At 35.6% G+C, this 27,098-nt stretch overlaps 1 protein-coding gene across 1 annotated transcript in view; it reads right to left on the bottom strand.

Annotated features, from left to right (window-relative positions):
* Positions 1 to 27,098, bottom strand: part of LOC150102901 (E3 SUMO-protein ligase RanBP2-like) — a 673,019-nt gene that overhangs the window by 215,302 nt on the left and 430,619 nt on the right. Inside the window, exon 25 of the mRNA XM_090397978.1 lies at positions 10,861 to 11,091. Within this exon, the coding sequence (XP_090254104.1) occupies positions 10,861 to 11,091 (231 nt within the window). The remainder of the gene's footprint in view (positions 1 to 10,860; positions 11,092 to 27,098) is intronic.

Raw genomic sequence — 27,098 nt, 5'->3', positions numbered from 1 at the left:
TCAACAATTTCTGCTTCTTCAGCCTTCCTTTTTTTTTTTTTTACTTTTTTTGGCATAAAGTAACTACTAATTTTACTCATTTTGAACAATGATTGCACTGATTTAACTTAGATTAATTCAAAACTCAAGTGAACACCTGCCTGTTGCAGAGTGAATATAGAACTGATAAACTGATATTGGAAGCAATCAGAAGTGAACACAACTTCCTGTTTCTGGTTCTGTACCAACCCATGAAACAGGAAAGCATGGTACCAACTTATGAGTAATGAAACCTGAAAATTCAATTCGTGAACACAGTACCATTTATCAGAATATTTATAATACATTTTGCTGTCAATAAATCGTAAATTTTTAAAAACTTAAGAAAAAAGGTGCTGGTATTGTGTACTGTTGCGTACAGCCAGAAAAAAGCACTGGTGTCAAGTAACTTTCTAATATCTTCATTTTTAATATGAATCTGTCATTGCTGCCACTGGTTCACTTCCCTAATTTTTCTCAGAACCCTCATGTCGGTGGTCTTTAGTCTTTGATCAAGTGCATTATTTCTAAACCCAAATCTCATATGCATAATTTAAAACTGGATTGAACACTGTCTTGTATACTGCTAGTTTGGTGGTGTTTTGGCTAATTTCTCTCTTATTCTATATAAATTTATTCAACTAGCTACCCACCGTACCAGCTTTGCTTCTAAGCTTTCCCTTAAGCAACCAATTTAAGAGGATGGTCTGAAAAGTTCTCAGCCTAACAATGAAATAATGAACTTATAATTTCAAAATTATTTTCATTTTTCAACATAATCTCCCTTAAGACTAATACATTTATCCCAGCGATACTCCAGCACCATTATCCTGTCCCTGTAGTGGTTCTCAGTAAGATCCGCAAAATATCCCTCTACAGTCACCTCTTGATTCGAAGTAAAACACTGACCAGCAGGGGAAGAGACAAAAGTCAGAGGGAGTCAAATCTGGGGAACAGGGTGGATGTTCCAACAATTCATTGTGTAGATTCCTTAATTTTCCCATTGCCAAAACACCTTTGTGGGCAGATGCATTGTCCTGATGAAAGATGCTTTTTTTCTTCTGCAAATCAGGTCTTTTCTCACAAATATTTTCGTCATCTAGTGTGGTTAAAAGGTCTGTATAATATTCCTCAGTTTTCTTATTTTACCCGTTTCAAGATAATAAATAAATAAAATGCCTTTAGCATCTCAAAACAATGATGCAATGACCTTTCCTGCTGATGAACCGACTTTGTCTTCTTTGGCACCGAACAACTGCCTTCTGTCCACTGTTTTGACTGCTGTGTGGATTCTGGTGTGTAATGGTGAATCCAAGTCTCATCCATAGTATTAAATCGACACACGAGATCAGTTTTATTCTTGTTAAAATGCTCCAATCATCAAATCACCAGTCATCCAATACCGTATCGGCAATTGATTAACAACACCAGAAATGTGTTGTTACACTTTTTGGATGTTCTTCACATGGAACATCTTCAAGGCTAGTACAGCCACGTTTAATGTCAGCAGCCCATTTCTTAATTGTCGGAAATGAAAGAAAACAGTGCCCATAAACTTTTATAAACTTGTAATGAACTTCTTTTGGCTTTAAACCTTCTTTTACAAAGAATTTTTAACCTCACGATACTCAATTTTATCCATTTCAATGGATACAGACAATACTTTTGCTTCAGACAACTGTATAAAACAAACTACTTGATAGAATGACTTGCAATTTCACATTGATGCTTATGACAAATGTACCAACTTGGAAAAAAAAAAAATCTTGCCGATAGTGTTGCCATCTATGGTTGAGGCCGAGAACTTTTCAGACCACCCTCATAAATAGCCAACATCCTAAAATCCACATGACGATGGAACAGAAATATGACTGTCTGCCCTTCCTATATAGACTAGTTACACATCTTCCTGATGGTTCATTATGTTTTTCTGCTTATAGAAAAAACCCATATATATTGGAAGATATTTGCTCAAATAATAACACTAAAATATATACTAAATAACCTTAATCCCCATAAGTCAAATTTCCTTCATTGCTTAATACATGAAACCACAGAAAAACTTACTATCCCATACATTCCGGGCACATCCAAAAATATACACAATGCTTAATAAATATCAACTCCTCACAACATTTAAACTATATATCAAATTCACACCTGTTCACCTTAAACTCTCTCCTTTATCACACCAAGGAGTGCATGAATCGCCCTGTATTGTGACCTGGCTCACTATGGATAGACAGGAAGAATCACTGACGTCTGTCTCATAGAACATAAAAAATATTTGTCACCATCATTATGGCAAGTCAGGACTAGACCATGCTTTGAACAGTCCTTCACACAGGATCGAATGAAAAAAAAGTGCTACACAGAACATAAGTCAGAGAGACTATTTTTGGAATTAACAGCATCCGTAAAACATTTCCCAAATGCCCTGAACATACCATGAATACTTTACATAGAATTGACTGGAAAAGCACCAGTTGTTTACATCACAGAAAAACATGGTATGAATGCAAATTTAAGGAAGTCTGTGAGATTCTTATCAACCACCCCAATCTGAACAATAATGATGATCTAAAAATCCCAAGCATATGGAAGGCACGTATTCTACCCATGAAACCTTTCTCTCTAAGAGTTAACTATAAACAGGACTGTAGATAATCTAGAATCCTAAATCAAAAATAAAGACATCATTCTTACTGAAAGATGACTATTATCTATAAAAAAGAATCTTTTTCTCATGTTATCTTAAACAGAATTTAGCTTTGATGGTTACTAAATAATTAATTAATTTGTAATTTTTTTTTTTCACTAGAGGTCATGCCAGTAGAATAACCGAATCAAATCATTGTTTCTTTAGCTTAATGTATGTTAGCTTAATATACATTAAGCTAACATACATACTCCAGATGATGATCTTTAATATGAAGATCGACGCGTCAGGAAATTAAAAGAGTTATTTATAACACGGCTGTAAAGGCCATAATTTCTAAAATGAAACCATGGTGAATTCATCACTAAAAAACACTCATACTAACCAAACTAATGACTATTTAATTTGTAAATATTTCATCCCAAGTATCTTGGGACATCATCAGTACAGTAGTTCAAACAATACCATGAATAACATACAGTTAGGGTGCATGATTACAATGGAATCTCAATATGCGTGCAGTAACATGTTATAGAAGTAAATTAAATATAACTGAAAAAAAAAAAAAAAAAAAAAAAAAAAAAAAAAAAAAAATATATATATATATATATATATATATATTGAAAGATTATTTTACACAATTCTGTATAACAATTTCCCATACTTTAGGAATAGTAAGAACGTCGTTGCGGTTTAAATTAGGTCTGTGTGGTAGGGCTTTGGCACTTTCTTTATATAAACGTTCATATTTATATAAAGATCTGTGTAAGAGTTTCGACTTCTCCCAAAGGATCCTATGGTTTGGATTTTCAACTACGTGTTGGGAGAGACCAGATTTTTGTGGTTTGAAAAGACGAATGTGGTTTTGATGTTCCGAGATGTGTTTCTGAACAGACCTACCTGTCTGACCAAAGTAAGACAATTTGCAGGAGCATGGGATCTCATAAATGCCAGGTAACTTCAGACGTGAGAATTTGTTCTTACGAGAAGGTAACAAGTTATAGATTTGGTTGATAGGTTTGTAAATAGTGGCAAAATTGTATTTCCTTATAATTTTTGAAAGACGTTCGGAGATGCCTTTGACGTAAGGTATGGGAATCCTAAGGACTTATTGCCTGAGTCGATGTGTGGGAAGGTGACCGATGATTTTTTGAGTAGTTTTAAGATTATACCCAATTGGTATGGCTGTTTCATGCAAAAATAAAAGACATTCAACTGTTAAAAACTGACTTGTTAATTAGCTTCGACATTGTCTCCCTCTTCATGAACATTCCCCACAAAGAAACAGTAGAATTATTAACTCAAAAATTTCCTTCCGATATAGTTGAATTATTCAAATTTGTTATTACATCCGGTTACTTCACCTGGAAAGGTCAAATTTACAAGCAAGAAGAAGGAACAGCAATGAGATCTCCTTTATCACCAAACTTAGCAAACCTGTTTCTAGAATACCATGAAGAAAAAATATTCACTTTTGAACCCTAACCAAAAATTTGATTACAATATGTCGACGATGCATTTGCAGTCTGGGATCATCCCGAACAGGAATAACAACTGTCTCTAGGTAAAACAAACCTCCTTCACCCTCTGATAGAAAAAGAATCTCCACAGGGTATCATCTCCTTTCTGGATTTACACATTCAAAGAAAAGAAGACGGTTCCATCGCAAGCCTACATTTTCAGGTCGCTACATTCAGAATTCTTCCGCTCATCATCCATCTCAGAAATTTGGCATCATTATATCACTAGTTTCCAGAGCACACAAATTCTTGAAGATTCTCTAAACCAAGAACTAGAAATAATCAAAAATACAGCCATACTAAATGGATATAATCTTAAAACAACTCAAAAAATCATCAGTCACCTTCTCACATATCAACCCAGACAAGAAGAACTCCATAGGATTCCCATACCTGACGTCAAAGGCACCTCCGAACGTCTTTCAAAAATTATGAGGAAATACAATTTTGCCACTACTTACAAACCTATCGACCAAATCTATAACTTGTTACCTTCTCCTAAGGACAAACTATCACCTCTGATGTTACCTGGCATTTATGAGATCCCATGCTTCTGCAAATTGTCTTACTTTGGTCAGACAGGTAGGTCTCTTCAGAAATGCATCTCGGAACATCAAGACCACATACGTCTTTTCAAACCACAGAAATCTGGTCTTTCCCAACACAGAGTTGAAAATCAAAACCATACATCCATTTGGAGAAGTCGAAATTTTTACAAAGATCTTTATATAGATATGAACGTTTATATAAAGAAAGTGCTGAAGCCTTACTACACAGACCAAATTTAAACTGCAACGACATTCTTACTATTCCTAAAGTATCGGAAATTCATCATCAAATTCCTGCCATGTACCCTCAAGGGGTTTACAGGATATGATAGTACAACATGAAAAAAATTACATCATTACTAACTTCCTATCTACAATTTTCCTCCAAATCAGTCTGTTACTTGTCAAGACTCCGACATTATTAGATCTTATATTTCTATCGTCTAAGGCACTTTGTACCGTATCAATCCACCTATATCTTGGACTTCCTCTGGGTCGTTTTCCTGCCAACCTGGCAGAGAACACTTGTTTCGCTATTCTTTCTTCGCCCATTCTGTTTAAGTGACCATACCACTTGAGATTAGCTCTGCTAATGCATTCCTGGATGTTGACAATGTCAAGTTCTTTCCTAATATCCTCGTTTTTAATATGATAATGCCATTGATGCCATCTGTTCATGCCTATAATCTTTCTCCTAACTCTCTGTTTGATTTCTGTTCTCAAACTCTTTCATTTTTTCTTCAATAATCGTTGTGTATTTTAGTCTACAGTTCACATCTGAGAGCTGCTCAACTTTTATTCGCATTAAAACTTTCTTACATGTTATTCTTTTCAATATGAAATTCAGTTTTATCCTGCTCAAGACTAAATAGTGATCACTTCCAATTTCAAATCCTCTGTACACTGTGGTGTCCTGCACCATGAAGAAAACATCACTATCAACAATAACATAGTCAATGAGACTTTTCTTATTCCTTGCCTCTTCTCTCCATGTGAATTTGTGCACATTTTTATGTTGGAACATGGTGTTAGTAATAACCAGTCCATGTCCTGAGCAGAAATCCAACAGATATTTGCCATTATTATTAGCTTTGCTCTTTCCTCCAAATTTTCCCAAAATATTTTTGTATGTCTGACAATCATTTCCTACTCTGCTCTTTAGATCTCCAACAAGGACCAACTTTTCCTTTTTCATTGTGTCGGATGCTTTGTCTAAAGCATCAGAAAATTCCTCCACTTCTACCTTAGTAGAACCTTCTGTGGGACCATAGACACAAATAAGTCTCATTGTCCAATTCCCCATTCTGATATTTGCCCACATCACTCTACTTGAGACTGCCTGCCATTCAAGAAGATTAGCCTTGTATTTAGTGTTGAATACAATGGCTAGTCCTTCTTTTCTTTGGTTGTCATTGCCTGAATATAACATTTTGTATTTATATGAGAAAGATCTCACCAGTTTTTGTCTTTTTTGTTTCAGTCATCCCTATTATGTCGATCTGGTACTTATCTAATTCCTCAGCTAGCTCTATTTCTTTGCCATTCAGGCTTCTTATGTTGAGTTGGGGTTTGTTTTCAGATTTGTTTCAGTAGCTGACTTTTCGCTGTTCGCCCTGGTTCCTTGGCGAAAACAATGGGGGACCTTGTTTAACAGGGCGATGCCACAGCCGTCATGAAATTTTGTCATGTCGTACCATTATTTTTTTTTTTTTATTTTGGTTTAGCCAATAAGAATACAATTTGGTCGGCTAAATCCCAAATTGCCAGCCCATCCTCGTTCTTTCAGTATCCAAGTAGATACCCAACAGGGTGCACCACGAGAAGGTGAGGACCAATCCTCACCTTCTCGTGGTGAGGATTGGTCCTTATTGGACATTAGGTCAAAAGCCCTGGTCGGTTCTCCGCATTCCTTTAAAAGCTATGTGGAGGTCTCCTCTCAGTTATACAGCTTTGACCCTTAAGCACCCCTTGTATGGGAAATTGTCATACAGAATTGTGTAAAATAATCTTTATATATATATATATATATATATATATATATATATATATATATATATATATATATTTTTTTTTTTTTTTTTTCAGTTATATTTAATTTACTTCTATAACATGTTACTGCACGCTTATTGAGATTCCATTGTAATCATGCACCCTAACTGTAGGTTATTCCTAGTATTGTTTGAACTACTGTACTGATGATGTCCCAAGATATTAGATACAAGATACAACATAATACTTGTTAACTCTTTCTTTAACCACAAACAGATAGCATCAATTAGGAGTTTAGTTCATTGTATTGTCTGTAACAATTTTTAAAATTCTAAACTCATCCAAATTTTAAGTAATTGTTGCTGTTTGCATACTGTACTGTGACATATTGTTCTAACACTAGCTAAATATCAGCAAACAAATTAAATATTTATTAACTATTTTATTATTATTATTGTGTTGTGAATTAATACCACTAAAATAAACAAAACAAGACTATCATCTATTACAATGAAAGAGTGAAAATATCCTCAAGATGATTGAATATAATTAATCAACTCTTGGATGATAAAATTATTAATTTCCTCATTTTGCAAACAATAAATGAAAAACTTAAGCAAATAAAAGAAACTGATTTTATAGAAAAGGAATGGAACAATTTAAAATCCATTAATAAGCATAGCAATAGAATGTTTTGGAACAAAAAGAAATGGAAAAGGAAAATGGAAAGAAGAAATTGGATGAGAATATACTGAATAAAAGACAAATGTAAAATCACTAGTAGCAGAAATCAATTACAGAAATATAAAAGAGCAATAGCAAAAAAAAAGAAAAAAAAACAGCATGTAGGAAAAGAATAGAGAAACATGGGATCAATTCAAAACAAAACTGGAAAGAGATGTTACAGTGAAGAGATGAAATATGAAATACATATAAAATTCTGAGAAATATGTATTAGATGGTAAAACTTGATGGTAAAGAAAGTTAAACTTAAATAAAGATAGAATCTGGTCAGACTTTTCCAAATCTTATGGCAAGGTAATAATGACACTAAAAATTGCATATAAATGTGTTGCTTATTATATTCATTTTTTTGCAATCTTATGTATGCTTAGTGAAAATTATTTAATGAGGAATGCGTTTTGTTATGTTGATAAAGTAATCTAAAAATAAATATACAGTATGTTTGCAATTAGTAATGCATTATATGCTTAGTATTACCAGGGCCGCCATGTGGTTAAATGGTAGCAATATAAAGAAACTTAATTTATTAATAGTAAACTTGCTTACTGTATCATGTAACTCCTTAAGGATTACAACATACAGTAAGCAAGTTTACTTATGTATATTATTGTATGTTTCTTTACAGTAGTGTTTGTATGTCACTATTACTGTCCAACATGTACAGCAGCCATTTTGTCACTTGAGTTTTGCTTTGAATCTCAGTAACAGACGTGCACATTAGTTGTTTTTTAGAACAACTGTCACTGGACAAGAGGAAAACTAGCCAGCAAAGAGTAGGCAAACAAAGAAGGAGAGCCAGAAAGGGCTAATAAACCACCAAGTTAATTTCTCTAATCTCGGAAAGTTGTTTATGCATCTTTAACTACTCTAGGAAGAGCAACTGTGATGTTAACAATTGAAGGACAGTATAAGATTTCATGACTTTGTAGATTAGAGAATATTTGTGCTTAAAGAAAAGCAAGTGACATATGCTCCAAGGAGCAATATGGAATCTGCAGTAAGATTTCTTTTATTGGAAATGAAAGAAAGATGTGTTCATGGATACTTGCTTGCTGAAAGAAGACATATACAAGTATATTAATTAAGTGAGGGCTTTTAACTTTATATTCTAATGAATTTAGAATAAGGCAGAGTGAATGAATGAATGAAGAAAAAGCAATAAAATAAGTGCAACAACGGAAGTTCTCATATGGCCAAGTAAAGATATAGACCTTTCAGCTGAATGCTATGTTCAATCTGTATTTAGATTGATTTTAGACTGATTAGATAAGTATTCTTTGTATGTATTAAGAAATTAGAAATTAATTTACAACTTTCAATTCTAAGAAATGTCAGATCTCCTTAAAGAAATAAACAGAATTGAAAAAAATTATAAAAATGGTGGGATCTGGCAAAATACTATTACATGACACTTTTTTAGAAATGTCTGTTAATGTTTAATTGCCATTCTGTGATCTTGTACCAACAATGCCCATGATACTTAAGTGAAAATTCTATGCTAATAAAGATTGTTACATGAGTTTCCTCCGGTTTATAATTCTTTTCAATATGTCAATTGGAACAGATAAACAGAATTATTTAATATACAGAGCTTGCATCTATTGTACATATATGTTTACAGTAAATATTATTTTCATAATTGAGCTTGATTCTTTAGAATACAGAACATGATGATCCTTAAAGTCAAAGCACAATCACATATACGAATCTGAAACATTCTAACCAACTAAAATAAAATTATAATAGTGTTATCTTACTCCATGACCGACTTTAATATATATATACATTGGATATAAGTGGGGAATAATATAATTGGAGCAATCAATCTCTCTATCAAAATATAACAACACCATAATTGATTTATTAACTACCAATGCAAGAAACCCAATGAGCAATATACCAAAGTAAATCAAGAAAATCCCTTGGAGGAGATGGATAAATATAGAAATTATTAAATATGCAATCACCTTGCTCAAACAACTTATAAAATGATTTAACAATATCTGGAAGCAAGAAAAAAAAATACCAGAAAGTTGGAATAAGGCCATTAACATTACCACACACATATATATATATATATATAAAAAGAGGTGAGAAATGCAACTGTGAACTCTTTTAAATGCTACACACACAAATATTAACTTCAAAACACAAATCATATGAAGATAAGCTTTGTAAACAACAAAATGACCTATGAAAAGGAGGATCTTTAAAGCTACCTGTAGCATGACTATAAACAACAAATTTGTTTTTTTTGTTGTTTATGAAAAGGATAATCATGTACTGACCTAGCTCTCAAGTTAAAAATTTAATATATTTACCACCTAGATGGAAGACATAGATATCATGGACAACAAAGGAAAAGATTAAATGAGATTGAAACAGGCCAGTGAGCCTACGTCCCTGAAGGATGGTAATAAAATGTTGCACTTTATTTAAGTAACTTTATGTTTGAAAATTGTGCTTGTTCCATTAAATCACTAAAATGAGAACAAAACAAAGTATTTTAAAATATGTCTCAGTATGAAAGTAAGCCAAGAGCGTGTTGCACAAGAATTACTAGAGCAAATTTTTATGGTAGGAATAAAAGAGGAAGTAAAAATGGTCAAGGTAGTGAGAGATTTATTGTGAGTCATAGGAGTGGCAGTCCGCACGGTTAGCCTAGTGGCTTTGCGTTTCACAACCATATGCCTGGGGAAGGAGTGTCCTAGGTTCGATTCCCATCGCCGACGTGAGGAGCTTAAGGATCTTCTTCAGCCATAGCCAAGTTAGCCGGTCTTGGGCGTGGACAGCAGGGTTCCCCCCAGTTTATCTAGGGTTTTTCATCCCGCAAGCAGGCAAACCAGCCCTGTGAACACACACGGATCTACCGTCATAAATACTTACCCCCCCCCCATGAGGGGGCTCAACTCGCCCCAATAGGGATGGGGGAGAAAAGGGAGGAAACTCCATATGAATAAATAAATAAATAGGAGTGGCACAGAATGAAATATGAAAAATTAGTTCTGTTGTTTCCAAAGTCATTGAGGCCATAAAAGCAAGTATAAGAAAGGCAGTTGCAAATGCTCGGTGGTTGGTTATGTTCATTTGATGGAAGATACAATCTGAGAATGCAAGAGTAGTGACAGGCCTTTGTTTACTTAGAGAATTCATCTTTGGTAGAATATCACACAAAAATATTTCTCTCTCATCTGCAATGAGATAAGAATTCTAGTAATTCTAAGCAAAGGATATTTCTTCTGAATATATCATAGAAAATATAGTCTGGCTTAACATCAATCACAAAAATATACTAATTTTCTTCTGATATGTAATGGAAACTCTACATGAAACATAAATAAACCTAATATACATAAAGGTATACAAAAGTATTTCAGCATACCACTGTCTACATATTCGGTACCCATCATTCCTACTGGTGATTTTTCCACCTCAGGTTCAGAGCTTTTCTCTGTGACTTCTTCACTTTCTTGTTCTTCACAGCCTCTACATCCTGGGCAAGGAGGTTTGGTTTCATATAAGAAGAAATTCGATGGTAGCAATAACTTTTCTGCTAATGCTTGTTTTTCAGGTTCACTACATTTTTGTTCTACTATGAGTATGTCATCAGAGCCTACATAAAAGAAATTCAAAACATGTATATGCTGCTAGACATACAGCCAGTGGTGAGCTATGAAAATTTTAACAAAGGGCTTGCATCATCAGGTAAAAAAAAAAAAAAAAAAAAAAAAAAAAAAAAAAAAAAAAAAAAAAGCCGTATTTCACATAAAAACTTTTATTAATACAGCTTGTGTCCAAATTCCAATCAAAAAGTATGAGAGGACAATCAACCTGTAAAGGCTATCATTTTTAAAGAAATATTTCATGATCTAAACATGATATATTTGCACACAATCAATTGTGTTAATTTATCTTACATAAGAAAAACATTTTTTAACTATCAAAATATAATAAGAATTAAATCTTTTATAAAACATTTGATTGACTACCGGTTTTATCATACGGTGGCTACCCAGAAGGGATAGCACATGCACTTATCTTAATTTTCAAACTTGAGCGCATTCGTTTATAGAGGAGTTGGAACAATAATTCCAAATAATCTATACACTGCCGAACAGACTAATTTTTGTTAGGTTACCGTATGAGTTTGCACTTAATATGTTTCAAAAAAAAAAAAAAAATTTTTTTTGAAAAAATAAAAAAAGTAAACAAGAACAAGCAGCTTGCAAATTCAAGAAATATTTAACAAAGGGCTTGCGAGATACCCCACGAGCCCCTTATAGCTCACCATTGCATACAGCTAAGAATATCTTGTTATAATATGCATATGTTATAAATCGAGAAAGATTACACATACCAGAAATACTCGCTAGAGCAAACCCTATGGAGTACAGACATTCTGCAGGTCACTTATAGGGAATTCAGGGGGAAACAAAAAAACACTAACCCTCCCCTCCTTCAATTCATTTCCATAAAACAAAGGAAATGACAAGAAAACAAACAAACATTGTGGGAACCAGAAATAAGGAGATCACAAGAAAAAGAGGGAAAAGTAAGTAATTGCGGGAAATAAAACAATGGAAATAGCAGGAAATCATACAATGATGAAAGAACACACAGGACTGAAGGACCTGTGTGAACTGATACGTAATGCACACCAAACAGCAGTGTATAAATGCAAAGAAGAATGGGAGATATAAGAAAGAACTAGTAGAGAATGAAATTAGAAATCTGAGAATCCAGGATTAATGTGAAAATCTAGAGCTAATATAATATTTAAATTAAGAATTAATGTCACTTACTGAATTGTTCAATAAACTAAATATCTACAGTTTTGAACCATTAAAATAAAAAATAACCAGGAAAAACATCAGCAGTCAATCAACAGGTCACCTCCATTTACAAAAAAAAAAAAAAAAAAAAAAGGACGGAGACTCAAGTGTTGAACATTGTCTTGTATAACCATTCTGCATTATTTAGTATCATTGAGACTGGGTGTGTGTCGGGGGGGGGGGGGGGGGGGGGTGGGAGTGATTGATGTAAAATATAATAAATTTAGTTTAATCCTTTACCCAAATGTGTTCAAACAAAGTTTGTGCCTGAAAGTATCTTCAGGACTGGGGTAAAGTGGTACAACACCGGGCAACTCGTTGCAAGGGTGGAGCAAGCTAACATCACTCCTATCTCAGTATCTCCCATAATGCAAAACACATCTCCTTGCGGATATGTATAATGTTATGCATTAAGTGAAGAGCCACTACCCAGACTAGTTTCGACCTTTACTGAGGTCTCTTCTGTGGGAGCCAGGCCCAAGTGGAGATACCAGGCAGAAGCATTAGCAAGGTCATCTCCTCCTATAGGAGCTGCCAAATGGTGTGCCATCTTTTTATTAAATTACTCTGGATTTAAAGAAAGATTTTGAAATTTTATTTTTCACTTGGTCAGACTATAATAAATTTAGTTTAATCCTTCATCCAAATGTGTGCAAACAAAGTTTGCGCCTGAAAGTATCTTCAGGACTGGGGTAAAGTGGTACAACACCAGCAACTCCTTGCAAAGGTGGAGCAAGCAATGACTGATGTAAAAGGAACTGTTGAAAAATTGATACTGTTCTCTTAGAAACTTAAGTTAAGAAATATGCACAATATACAGCATTTCTCTACTTCAAAGTTGAAGTTATGAAATTTATTTGGATAATATCTCATTTTGTATTTGATCATCATCATCAAATTCCTGCCATGTACCCTCAAGGTGTACAGGATATGACAGTACTACATCAAAAATTTATATCATTAATAACTTCCTATCTACAATTTTCCACCAAATCAGTCTGTTACTTGTCAAGACTCCAACATTATCAGATCTTATATTTCTATCGTCTAAGGCACTTTGTACAGTTTCAATCCACCTATATCTTGGTCTTCCTCTGGGTCGTTTTCCTGCCAACCTGACAGAGAACACTTGTTTTGCTAATCTTTCCTCTCCCATTCTATTTAAGTGAATGTACTACCTGAGATCAGCTCTGCTAACGCATTCCCGGAGGTTATAATGTCAAGTTCTTTCCTAATATCCTCGTTTTTAATATGATATTGCCACTGATGCCATCTGTTCATGCCTCTAATCTTTCTCAGGACTCTCATATCTGTGGTCTCTAGTCTTTGGTCTCTAGTCTTTGGTCAAGTGTTTTACTTCTGACACAGCTCTCAGATCAATAAGTTAAAACTGGTTTCCACACTGTCTTGTATACAGCTAATTTCTCTCTTATTCCATATGAATTTATTCACTTGACTTCCTACCATACCAGCTTTGCTGATTCTGTTGTCTATTTCCATATTTAATTTACCATCTTCACTAAAAATCGTGCCTACGTAGCTGAAATGTTTTACTTGTTCCACAGGTTCTCCGTTCACAAAGCAGTTGACATTTTCAACGATTCTGCCTATTTTCATTGTCTTTCTCTATTTATTGTTGACTTTCATAATATATCTATTACAACAGTTATTCAATTTAGTCGGGGAATCTTGCAGACTTGTAAAGGATTTATTTAGAAGAATAATATCGTCTGCATAAAGCAAAGAGCTGACATTAATATCTCCAATTTTGATATCATGTTTAATACCACTTTCTTTCATAATGTGATCCATATATATAACGAATAACAGAGGGGATAATGTACATCCATGTCTCACACCAGATTTAACATTAAACCATCTTCCTATACTTCTTTCAGTTCTAACTGCTGACTTACAACTCAAATAAAGACTAAGTATTGCTTGATATGTGCTCCATTGACACCACCTAACTGTAGCGTACTGAATAGCTTCTCTCTTGGTACCCTTTCATGTGCCTTTTCCAGATCGACAAAATTCAAATATAGATCCCTGTTATATTCCCATGCTTTCTCAACTATTTGTCATAAAGTGAAGATCTCATCCTGACAGCCTCTATTTGGCCTGAATCCAGCTTGTTCATCACTAAGCTTTTCTTCCACAAAAACCGTTTCTCAAGTATACTTGCATAGATCTTGCCAGGAACACTCAGTAGGGAAATACCTCTGTAATTCTCACATTCAGTTTTATTTCCCTTTTTATATATGGGTACTATGAGAGCTCTACTCCAATCATCGGGAATTCATCCCTCAGTCCAGGCTTTCTGAACTATGACGTGCAGCCACTGTAAGACTTTTATATCACCATACTTCAGCATTTCTGGTCGAATATCATCTACTCCTGCTGCCTTTCCACATTTCAAGCCTTTGATGGCTTTTTCTACTTCAGGTATGGATATGTACACCTGACTGTATGCCAGTTGAGTGTTTTTTACCTCTGTGCTATCACCGCTTGTTTCATTTAGTAATTTTTCGAAGTAATTACTCATACTTCAAGGATATCTTTTTCTCCCATTTTCATATCACCTTTATCATCTCAAACTCCTTTTACAGCACTCTTTCCTCCATTTCTAAGCTTCTTCAACAACCTCCAGAATATATTCCCACCTTCTTGATATTTATTTTCTATGTTCTTGCCAAAGTCCTCCCATGACTTTTGTTTAGCTAGTTTTACACAGTGATTAGCTTTCTTACATTTGTCTCTGTATTCTCTAAGAGCACAAGCTGACTTATTTGTCAGGAACGTTTGTTATGCTTTCTTCTTTTCGTTCACTGCCTCTTTAACTTCCTGTGTCCACCTGGGAGTTCTGATTTTTTTGATCCTTGCAGACAACCTCACCACATGCCTCTCTGGTAGAATCAATCAATGTTTTCTTCAGTTTGCCACTGAATCTCCAAGGTTTGATTTCTGTTCTCAAACTCTTTAATTTTTTTACATAATATTTGTGTATTTTAGTCTACAGTTCACATCTGAGAGTTGCTAACTTTTATTTGCTTTAAAATTTTCTTAAATGTTACTGTTCATGTCCTGAGCAGAAATCCAACAGGTATTTGCCATTATTATTAGCTTTGCTCTTTTCTCCAAATTTTCCCAAAATATTTTTGGATGTCTGACAATCATTTCCTACTCTGCTATTTAGATCCCCAACAAGGACCAACTTTTCCTTTTTCATTGTGCCAGCTGCTTTCTCGAAAGCATCAAAACATTCCTCCATTTCTACCTTAGTAGAACCTTCTGTGGGACCACAGGCACAAATAAGTCTCGTGGTCCAGTTCTCCATTCTCATATTTGTCCACATCACTCTACTTGAGACTGCATGCCATTCAAGAAGATTAGCCTCATATTTAGTGTTGAATACTATCGCTACTCCTTCTTGATTGTTATTGCCTGAATATAACATTTTGTATTTATTGCTCAGAAAGATTTCACCCGTTTTTGTCTTTTTGGTTTCAGTCTTTTCAAATTTTTTGTATTTGAAAGATTCTTTATTCGCAAGACTAGAAGTCAATTATTGATTTTAATAGTCCAGTTTGCATGTCTGGCTCATAAGATTTTACTAAGTGGCATTAACTTAATCTAATGAAACATTTTGAATAATTCTGGATTTATTTTTTTTATAACTTCATACTTTTCAGTGTTTCTTTTCATGCCATCTTATGGACTTTATGCAAGTTCATGACAGTATTATGTGTTCTGTTGTCAATGTCCTATTTCCTGCAATTTCCTTTGCTCTCTTTCCCTGTGGTTTTCTTTTGTGTTCAGTCATCAATGCACAATTTCTGTCATTTCCTTTGGCTACTGATTGTGACGTCATTTGCTAGGATTGTCAAGATTTTGGAATTTTAATGTTTGTAACAATGAGCTTAAAACAGCTTGGTTGAATGCGTCCTAGGCAGACTTTTCTGCATTATATCATTTCATTATACTGGCGTTCACTATTGTGTGCATCTACTGTATAAACATATATTTACAAAAAAAAAAAAAAAAAAAAAACCAATTTTCAATGCCTTTGGAATAAAAAATATACATGGATGACATATCACCATAATAAGTGACAGTACCTGTTGCTGTGGCGGATTGACAGTACCTGTTGTTGACCCCCCCCCCCCCCCACACACAATTCTTTAGTGCATTAGTACCTTGTGTTTTATATATAATTTTACTCAATCTAGAAACTCTGCTCTGAGAGCCAAACATAAGACTTTTTCTAGCTACTTCAGGACTCCAATAAGGTGGGAAGTGGTCTCAAACTGGATGGTGAAATAAATTCATCTCCTGCCTAAGGATTATTATTATGTATGTCCATTCCTATGGTGGGATGATTCCAACCTACAGTCTGCTGGTTTGGTCTGGTTTAAGGTTTAATAGTGCAAGCTCAGCTAAGATCATAATGTGCCAGTACATGTCACAGTAGTACAGAAGTTAATAAATAATGGACAGAGCAGGGGGGTTGCCAACTATCCATCTTTTTGGAGCCAAAATAATTCCGGTAAGACTTAGAACAGCCACAACCTATGACCGATGCGATGGTAAGGGAGTGAGCATGCACATGGCGAGGTTGTAACGAGATTGTAAGAACTGCTTTGACTACTTACACATCTCATTTTAAGTAACTTACTAAAAAAAAAAAATGGATACAAGGAAGGCCTCTACTAGTAAAAAAGTAACTAAAATTATTGTGTTTTGACTTTAAAATTATTCTAATTGTTCAAAGTAGACATAATTTAATGTGTTTTGTATTAAACTTTTTATTGCAGTAATTTTTATTAATCCTGTTTTTTTTCTCTCTCTTCTATCTTTTTTATTTATTTTGTTCCTCTTTTTTGTTGTCTCCTCTTCTCTTTTTGTTTATTTTTTCCTAGATCGTGAAGAGCCATGTTGTGGCTACCCCTGGAATAGAGTATTAACTAGGTAATAAATACATAGTAAATACATAAAAGCAACAGCATAAAAGAGTATAACACCATGTGTAAAGAAATTCATACAAACATACATAAAAAAGAGACCAGGTGTTAAAAACTTATATAAACCTGGTCTATAAATTAATAGAACTGATGTAGACACTATATATATATTCCATCTGCTAATGCCTTTTGTTCCCTTATATTATTATTATTATTTGTGACATCTCCAAGGACTCAACCTATTGTACAACTCTCTGTTTCCACCACTACACCGAAGCTCTACTACCAATCATCTACATCAGCACCATCTACTGCCCACCACCACCACAGCTAGTATTTTTTGTCTGTAAATTGCATGTGTCCTGAAGGGCTGATTTGTCTGTATGCTATAGGGAGTAAGCAAAGCTGATTTAGTCCTTATCTAACTATTGGAGACTCAGAGGATTGATAAATATTAACGCTATGTAAAAATTTAAACTCCAGTTGCATAGGTCTTTCAGTATGCTGACCCTTCAAGAAAACTAATACTAAGAAATTTTTTTTCAAGGAAAGAATATCTAATGAAAGTTTCCAGTCTAACTGTATAATGGTGTAATGCTGAATGATATTAATGGAAGTCTAACTTTTTCTTTGTGGGGAAAAAAATAGGGTTATTATCAGAAACGAAAAAAGATGACTGTTAACCATTTCTTCCAAGACTTTGTACAGACAGCTAATCAGAGCAAGTGGTTACAGATTTTGGATTTGTGCAGATTTTAAAAAGGTGGTAACTGCCCTTCACCAGATAGGATTGTGTTAAGAAGCAGCACAGCTGACTCATGGATGATGGTGACAGATGTTTAACCATCTCATATTGGATGCTATATAATCCTACAGCAGATTTTTAGCATTGAAATAAAGTAGACTTCAGTTCTTGCATCATGAAATGACTAGTGTATACAAGCATATACCAGTAACCTAGTTGTAAACATACTTCACGTGCATACATTGTTTGCTTACACTTGGATAAAGAATAAAACAAGAATGTAATTTCTTGGCAAGTTTAATTTAACAATGCATACTGTAAGATCTTAACATGTTCACAGAGGGCGGGGAAACTGTGTGTGTGTGTGTGTGTGTGGTGGTGGCAAAGAGAAAGGTTCAAGAATGGTTTGCTTTGCAATATATTAGAAAATGATAATTGGGTAGACTTCTATATTTGCTTGGTATATATAAATTGCTAAAATGTGTAAATATGTGAAATGAAATTAATGAGACATGAGTCATGTGAAAATCCATGTAAGATAATAGGAGGGTGGGAGGGAAAGGATAGGTGTGAATAGAAATACTTCCATTAGAGGTAAATTAATTGCTAATATTAAAGTGCTAATAATATGTGTGTTTGTATGTGTCCAGTTGCTAGAACGGAATAAATTACATGTGATCCTATTATCTCTGCATATGCATGTTTGCATCTCTGATGAGTATAATTAAAAAAAAAAAAAAAACATTATGAGAAAAGAGAAAGATTTTGCACAATATAAATAACTGGTCAATAATAAATAAACAGTATCTGTATATACGTAGATCAGTGAATGGCTAAAGGGAAGCGATTATCCACAGAACTAATAATGTTGACCAGATAATGAAATTATCTGGTCAAGGATAAGGAGAATAGAAGTTAAATTGCAGGATAGAGAAAAGAGCACATTTGAGGCCATTTGGTGTGAGATTGTGGCTAGCAGAACTAAATATACAATTGGGTGCTGCTATAGACCAGGTGATGGAAAAGATGGTGGTGACAGTATGCACAAGCAAATAGAAGAAATGGGTGGAAGGAGGGTGATTATTATGGGAGATTAAAACTATTGTCGCATTGATTGGAGTGAGGAGAGGACACACGGGAGGAAGGAACTGGATTTTATGCGGTTATTAAGGGATAACTATCTGAGACAGCATGTAATGGAAAATACTAGGGGTCAGAGCGTGCTTGACCTAGTAATTACATCTGAGGATTTGGCTGTAACAAATATGACCACATTGCCACCAATCGGTGAGAGTGATCATAGGGTCTTAACTTGGGCGGTGGCTAAAGGTGTAGAATTTTCAATTAAGACAGGGTACATGTGGAATTATCGGGCTGGAAAGTATGACAAGCTTAGGAGTTTGATTTGTTCAGTGCCATGGCATATACAACTGCAAGGACAAGAAGTTGATAGTGCATGGGAGGTAGTTAAGAAGTGCTTGCATGAAGCAATGGCTGACTGTATACTTAGAGTCCGAATAATAAATCAAGTAGGGGTTAAATGGATGAATAACACCATTAAGCTTGAGTTGCAAAAAAAGAAACAACTATGGAGGGAATTTAAGGAGAAGGGTGACCGGCAGGCACATGAACGGTATAAAGCACAGGCCAGAAGGGTGACGAGTGTGGTAAGAAAAGCAAAAAAGGATTACGAAAGAACATTGGCCATGCAGGCTAAAGAGAATCCTAAACAGTTTTTTAGATATGTAGCAAGTAAAAGGAAAAATGTACAAGGCAGATTGATTTTAAAGAATGCCGATGGTAGGGAGGTAACTGAATCAGTTGAGATAGTTGAGTTACTGAGTGAGCACTTTGCAAAAGTATATCATCCAGGTGGTGACATTGCAGAAACGAACAAACAAGTAGATTATACGGGAATTGTGGTTAATGAAGTGGAGGTGAGTAGTCTATTGCATAACCTCAATGTCAATATATCTGTGGGATTGGATGCCATACCAGCTCGTGTTGTACGAGAAGCAGCTAAAGAATTGTCAGTACCCTTGACCATTTTGTTTAATTTGAGTCTCGGGTCTGGGTTAGTCCCGAGCGGGTGGAAAGAGGGGAAAATAGTTCCACTGCATAAAGGTGGTTCCAAGACTGCTGTAGTAAATTACAGACCGATTAGCATATCAGGAATCATTGTCAAGGTCTTAGAGAAAATAGTCAAGAGGAAAATACAAGATTGGATAGAAGAAAATGGGATACTGTATCGGGGACGGCATGGTTTTGTGAAGGGTAGGTCATGCCTCAGTAACTTGCTCACGTATTATGACACAGTGACGGCTGAACTGGAGAAGGGTAATGGGTTTACGGTGATTCTACTGGACCTTGCCAAGGCCTTTGACAGGATTCCACATGGAATTCTAATCAGTAAATTGCAGCATATGGGAATGGACATAGGGTTGGTGAGATGGATAGGAGGGTGGTTGACGGAGAGAGATCAGAGAGTGGTTTACTCGGGAGTAGAGTCCACAAGACGGCCTGTGACTAGTGGTGTGCCACAAGGATCTGTTCTTGGACCACTGCTGTTTAATTTGTTCATAAATGATATAGGAAATGATCTGAGAGGTACAGTTCATTTGTTTGCGGATGATGCGAAGTTGGGTAGGGCAATAGTGAATGCAGATGACGTCAAAATTTTGCAGGATGATTTGGATAGATTGGAGGTCTGGGCTAAGGAGAATGGATGTCAGTTTAATGTGGCAAAATGTAAGATTATGCATTTTGGGGTGAAAAGATTGGCGGCAGTTTACTGCATTGGTGGAACTGTGCTCCAGGAAATTGATGAGGCACGAGATTTAGGAGTGTTGGTAGATAAGGAATTGAAATTTAGGGGACACATTGCAAAAGTGACCAAAACAGCTCATCAAATCACTTGGTTGCTGAAGAATACGATGACAAGCAGAGACAAGCAGGTTATTGTTCCTCTGTATTGAGCCTTGATAAGACCCCATCTAGACTACTGTGCTCAGATTTGGTCACCTAGGTTTCTTCTTGATGGGGAGGAGGTGGAGAGGATCCAGAGGCGAGTGACCAAGATGATAGCAGGTCTGTGGAATGAACCGTATGAGAACAGGTTGAGGATTTGTGGGTTGCAAAAATTGGTTGATAGGCGGAGGAGGGGAGATATGATTGGGATATTCAAATTACTGAAGGGTTTCTATAAAATTAATTCAGAAGATATTTTTGAGAACAGGGCTGGTTGTGGGAGGACTAGGGGACATCCATGGAAACTGGGCAAAAGTTCACCACTCTAAAAGTTTACTTTTAGAGTGGTGAATGAGTGGAATGCGCTCCCTGAGTCTGTGGTGGATGCTGTGACAGTGAATGAGTTTAAGGCGAGGTATGATAGATACTGTATGAATGTCAAATAGTTGTGATGAATATGATTTGGGGCCTCCCTCGATGAGTCCAATGACTCCCTGGAGTTGCCCGTAATAATAGTAATAATAGTAATAATTCAACTAGAAACTCTGCTACTGCCAATCCCAAGCCCGGATGAGAAAGGAGGAGGGTTGGATGCAAGACTGATGACCTGGCTCAGTGAAAATTCCACTGTTCCTTCAGGGTCGGACTCTTGCGACAAGCCGACTGGAGAAAAATTCATGTCACATCAATATGTACAGATGACAATTCATTTTACACTACCTGTGCAAAATGTGCCTATGTGTACATATGATAAAAATCTGACATCTTCCCAATAAAGGTAGGAGTTCACCAGGGATCTGCCATCTCACTCCTGCTATTCACATCCTCTGTATGGACACTGAAACTGAGGATATTCAACAGCCACATCCTTGAACACTATTATATGCTGACAACATAATACTTAGCAATACATCGCAAAATGAACTCCAACATCTCATTCAGAAATGGAAAACCTGTTTATATGAGTTTGAAATGAGACTTATCAAAAAGACAGAATATATGCAAGGAAGTGACCAAACCGATAGCACACTCACAATAGATGATGTGAAACTGAACTAATGCACCCAGTTCAAATACTAGGGTTCAATATTAGCTCAAATGGCAATACAACAACAGATGCTGAAGCCTGAGCCAATGCTGAGTGGATGAAGTGGCAACAAGTCACTTGAGTTCTTTGTAATAAGAAGATCCCACTATACTTATAATAAAAGATCTATAGATTATTAACCAAAATGCTGGCCAACAACAAAGAAACATGAGCAAATCCTCCATACCATGGAAACGAGAATGCTGAGATGGACACTTGGCATCACCTGCTTGATTGAATACCAAACACCAATACACGTAAGATTCTCAGTATCGCACCAATAATAGAGAAGATGCAACAGGTATGCCTAAGATGGTATGGCCACATGCCACATAGCAATGAAAACTCTGGAAAAATCAGCCATGAGGCTTAATGTTGACAGCCATTGGCCTCTTGGTCATTCAACCTATTTCAAAGAGACAGTATAGATCACCTAACTAAAGACATGCACATAGCAAATGTCAACAGTAGAATTTCTCAAGACCATGCAAGATGGAGGAAGCAGTGCATATGAGGGGAACCTGCCTTCAAGTTAAACAAATGCTAGGAAGAAGAAAAGATGATTCAACTAGGCAACGAATTAATACACATTGTACAATTAGCAGTGATTGTTATGTGTGTTTATCACTGTTTTTTATTTATATTTTGCTTTGTTTTCTAAGAATAATTTCCTTTTATTAAGCAATGACTGTTACAATCAATGTACACTTTTACTTACATATAATATATACATTTTTGTTTGTTTGCTTGTAGATATTTTCTTTTAAAAACTCATCACACAGTTTATTTTCCTTATATATATATAAAAATTATTTAACAAATGCCATTATGTTATCCCATTATTTTTCAAGTTGTAAATCTGTCATGTCTATGACAATGTTTTGTTGGGAATCATCAAATGAAGTCTTTTTCTTATAAATTTGCTCACTATGTCTATTTTTCTCCTTCCCCACAGGCATATTCAATGTATGAAAAAACTAATTAGTTTTAATGCATATACAGTATATAAAATTAATCTGGGATACATTTAGTGACAGAGTAATTAATGTAATTAGAAACAAATGGAAGAATAATAGTCTTGCACAGAAAAAACTCTCTTCCAAAAGACAGCATACATACAAGCAAAACAGCTCTGTTGTAGTGCCAAATATAGTAGCCAACAAAAATCCAATGTCTTAACAACCTATTTCTAATTTCCAGATGAAGAAAATATGTAGTCACACTTGTCCACATTGAAGTCAATGTGTGCAGAAACCAATAAATTGACGTAAACCAAACTTTCAAAATTGAATAAAGATTAATATATAACTTGAAATCAGTTTGAATTGCATTTGAAATTATTTGTATAATTAAGACACAAAACTGATATTAATATGCCAAATTAAATAAATAAATAAATAAATACAGGGTGTTCGGGATAAATTTGACATATTTATAATTAATTATATTTTTCCGTAAGTTACATGTATTAACACACACTTCTCTTCATTTAAAAGTTTGGACCCTTCTTCATTCATATACAAGATGTCAGAAAGGATGGATAGCTGGAACCCACCTGAATCATGGAAGAGAATAACTTGTATCATGATGATTCGTGCCCACCATCAAAATAAGGATATTACGACTGCTGCCCAATGCTCCCTGAATACAGTAAAAACAATCAGGCATGAACTAGAGACTTGCAATGGTGACTACGAGGATGTAGCAAGAAGAAAGATCCCTAGCAGACGATCTGATTGCGTTCGTACAGCAGAATTCCTCGCAAATCTGCAGGAACAGGTGTTGAAGATCCCTGGCATTGGAATTCGGGCTTTGTCACGTGAAATGAATGTTGCAGCCTCTACTATGAAGCTTGCACTCAATGAAGACCTCCGCTACTACTCATACAAGCGCCGCAAAGGTCAGCTGCTTACAGAAAAGGCCCGTGAAAAACGTTTGATAAACGCGAAGAAACTTCTAAGCAAAGTGAAACATCCTGCGGAACCACAAACAATCTGGTTCTTTTCCGATGAGAAAAACTTTTGCCAGGATCAAAAGCACAACACGCAGAATAACAGATGGCTTGCATACAGTACAAAGGACATTCCTCGTGTAATGCAGACTTAATTTCCCCAAACTGTGATGGTTTTTGGATGTGTATCCTCTGAAGGCAATGTGATGCCTCCGCATTTTTTCCAAGAGGGCCTCAGGTTGACTTCAGATGGCTACGTGGAGTTGCTAAACACTGTAGTCAAGCCCTGGATAACAAGGGTAGCCAATGGTAGGCCGTATGTATGGCAGCAGGATTCGGCCCCTTGCCACACCTCTGGGAAAAGTCAAAAATGGTTGTCTGAAAATTTCTACGACTTCACCAGTCCAAATGTTTGGCCTCCAAACTCCCCACACCTTAACCCCATGGATTATTTTGTATGGGGCGCAGTTGAAAAAGACACCAATCGCACTTCCAGTAATACAAAAGCCCAGTTAATGGATAAAATTAAAACAGTTTTTGCGGCCCTTCCCAGGGAGACTGTAGCATCAGCTTGTTCGAGGTTCCGAAGCAGGATTGAAGCTGTAATCGATGCTAATGGTGGTTATTTTGAGTAAATCTTGTTGATAGTATTGTAATTAACTCTGCCTGTAATGTTTTTTGTCAATTCATTAAATTTAATAGATACAAAGAAGATTTTCTTTTTCCTTACGAAACTGTCAAATTTATCCCGAACACCCTGTATATTGTTGAAAACTAAGCAAAAATGTACAACCTGAAACAGAAAGGCATATTATGGTTAACATAGTTCCTGATGCAAAATATGTGCGAGACACTGTGTGGTACAAAAATGTTAATCATGCTTAAAGTATGTCTCCAGCAAAATGAGAACCTTGATGTAAACAATGTTTTGGTGGAATCCAAAACAATTTCACTGTAGGAATGCATTCAATGTCAATTTTTGGTTGATCCCTATAACTTCTAGTTCTGAGGTCTGGTTTTTCTAGCCTATTTCGATGTGAGAAAAGATACTATATTTGTAGGTGCATCTGATGTTTTATTTTTCTTACTTTATTTTCTAATGAAGCTTCAAGAGTTTATGAAATTGGTTGCAGTTTACTGAGAGAGCTGATTAACATGAGGATGAAGAAGTCGTTCTCAGAATGACAAAATAACTCACGCCTGAAAAAAATAGATTTCAGTGTGTGTAAGGTGTGTCCATATCACTCACCTCACGAAAAATATCTAAGATACTATCAGATTCATCAATCATCCAGGACACAGAATGGCTGTATTTTCTTCATAAAACAGAATGGTTTATGGCTGTATTTTCTTCTGGGGGAAAGAGAAGACAACAAAGCCATAAAAGCCAATATTGTTTCTCTCCAGTATTGGATTTGGGAAAATCCTCAATTCTTGAAGAGCACCCCCCCCCCTCTTTTTTTTTTTTTAACTAGCAGTTTTTTGATGTAATGGAAGAATTTATGGTGTATTTTCAGGAAGGAGGCCATATTCGTTTTTGTCTCCGATTTACTCTATTGCAACTTGGCATAAATCATACTATACTATACTGTTCAGGGATGATATAAGAATGTGGGATAATCAATCTTGTTGATGCCACTTTAATTTTTTTTTTACCGTAATCTACTCAGTGTGAGAATTTTCACTAGACAATAATAATGGAATATACTTCCTCTTCCCCACCCCACCCCTCATGACAAGGTATGTTGTTTTGCCATGATATTTTGAATCGCTTTTTTCCTTTAATTTACCTGTCTCACAAAAATATAATCTTGTTAATATGCACATTTACAGTATTCTCAGATTCACGGCTTGGGAGCATGCCAGAGGGAAAAGGAAAAAAGATCTTTTTTTTTTTGATACTCTAACTGCTGCAACAGGCACAATTGTAGCTTAAAGCTGGGCAATGAAGCATTTGAAAATCAGTCTCACAGGGTAGCTAAAATACCCTACTTTCACTGATGTTGGGGGTTTTGGGATGATAAATGTAAGAATGATATTCCTTGTTAGTATCAAAATGACATCTCTATATATGAAAATTCTTATGGTTGGCAATCCTTAATCCTTTCATTCAGAACAAACCTTCTCAAGAGCATCAAAGCAATTGTTATCTGAAATAGTCTTCTGCACAGTGCCCAAAATGCTCTTTTTTGTGCCCAAGGCAGGAATAGAACCCCCCCCCCTTTAACACTTTCATAGCAATTATTCTGCAGAAAACGGGGAAAATAGTTTACAATGACTAGAGTGAAATTATACTTATATTATATATGATGTGCCTAGGCTAGTGTCTTGCTCACATCACTGTTATCATGGCTTACTCCTGAACAAAGTTTTTTAAATGGGGATCTGCCAACTAATCCAAACACTTCCAGGTAAAAAAAGGTAACATTTCCACTAATGGATATTCAACTATTTCAATGAATGTGAGAAAATATATTATGTTTGTAGGAGCATCTGATGTTTTATTTTTCTTACTTTTTATTTTCTAATGAAGTTTCATCCATTTCTGAAACAGGTTCCAGTTTATTAAGGGCGTTTATTAACATGAGGATGACTCATTTTCAGAATGACAAAATAACTCAGGTCACAGCTCTCCATCCTGCACTTGGAAGTAATGCCAGGGATATCCCAGATGTCATACTAACATCACAGCAAGTCACGGACGCCTCTCCTCAGGAAAAGATTTGTGCAGCACACCAAATCTTGCAGGCAAGCCCACCAACCAACTGATTCTGGACATATCGTCAAGGACCAACTGTCTCGCTGAAACATAGAGCCCAAGTAGCACATGACCTTTCAACATCACACTTTCTAAATGTTCCCACTCAGAAGAAGCAGAGCAATCATGATATGGCCAGAAAACAAAAATATCAATGTGGTATCTCCACACTGATGCAGTAAGGAGGCTTGTATGCACCAGCGACCTCAAGAGCTATGCCAGTGGTTGTGTAAAGCTACTGGTAGGGCCTCCCTAGCTGGTCAGGTCAAGAGGTAGGTGGTAAATCATGGTTCTCCATGGTCTGGCACCTACCTCTTGT

Source organism: Typopeltis vanoorti, chromosome 9 (assembly GCF_054136105.1).
Source record: "Typopeltis vanoorti isolate ZY-2024b chromosome 9, IOZ_Tvanoo_1.0, whole genome shotgun sequence".
In the NCBI taxonomy this organism is placed as follows: Eukaryota; Metazoa; Arthropoda; class Arachnida; order Uropygi; family Thelyphonidae; genus Typopeltis; species Typopeltis vanoorti.
Note: the sequence above shows the minus strand (reverse complement) of the source record. Positions and strands in the feature narration are given on the sequence as shown.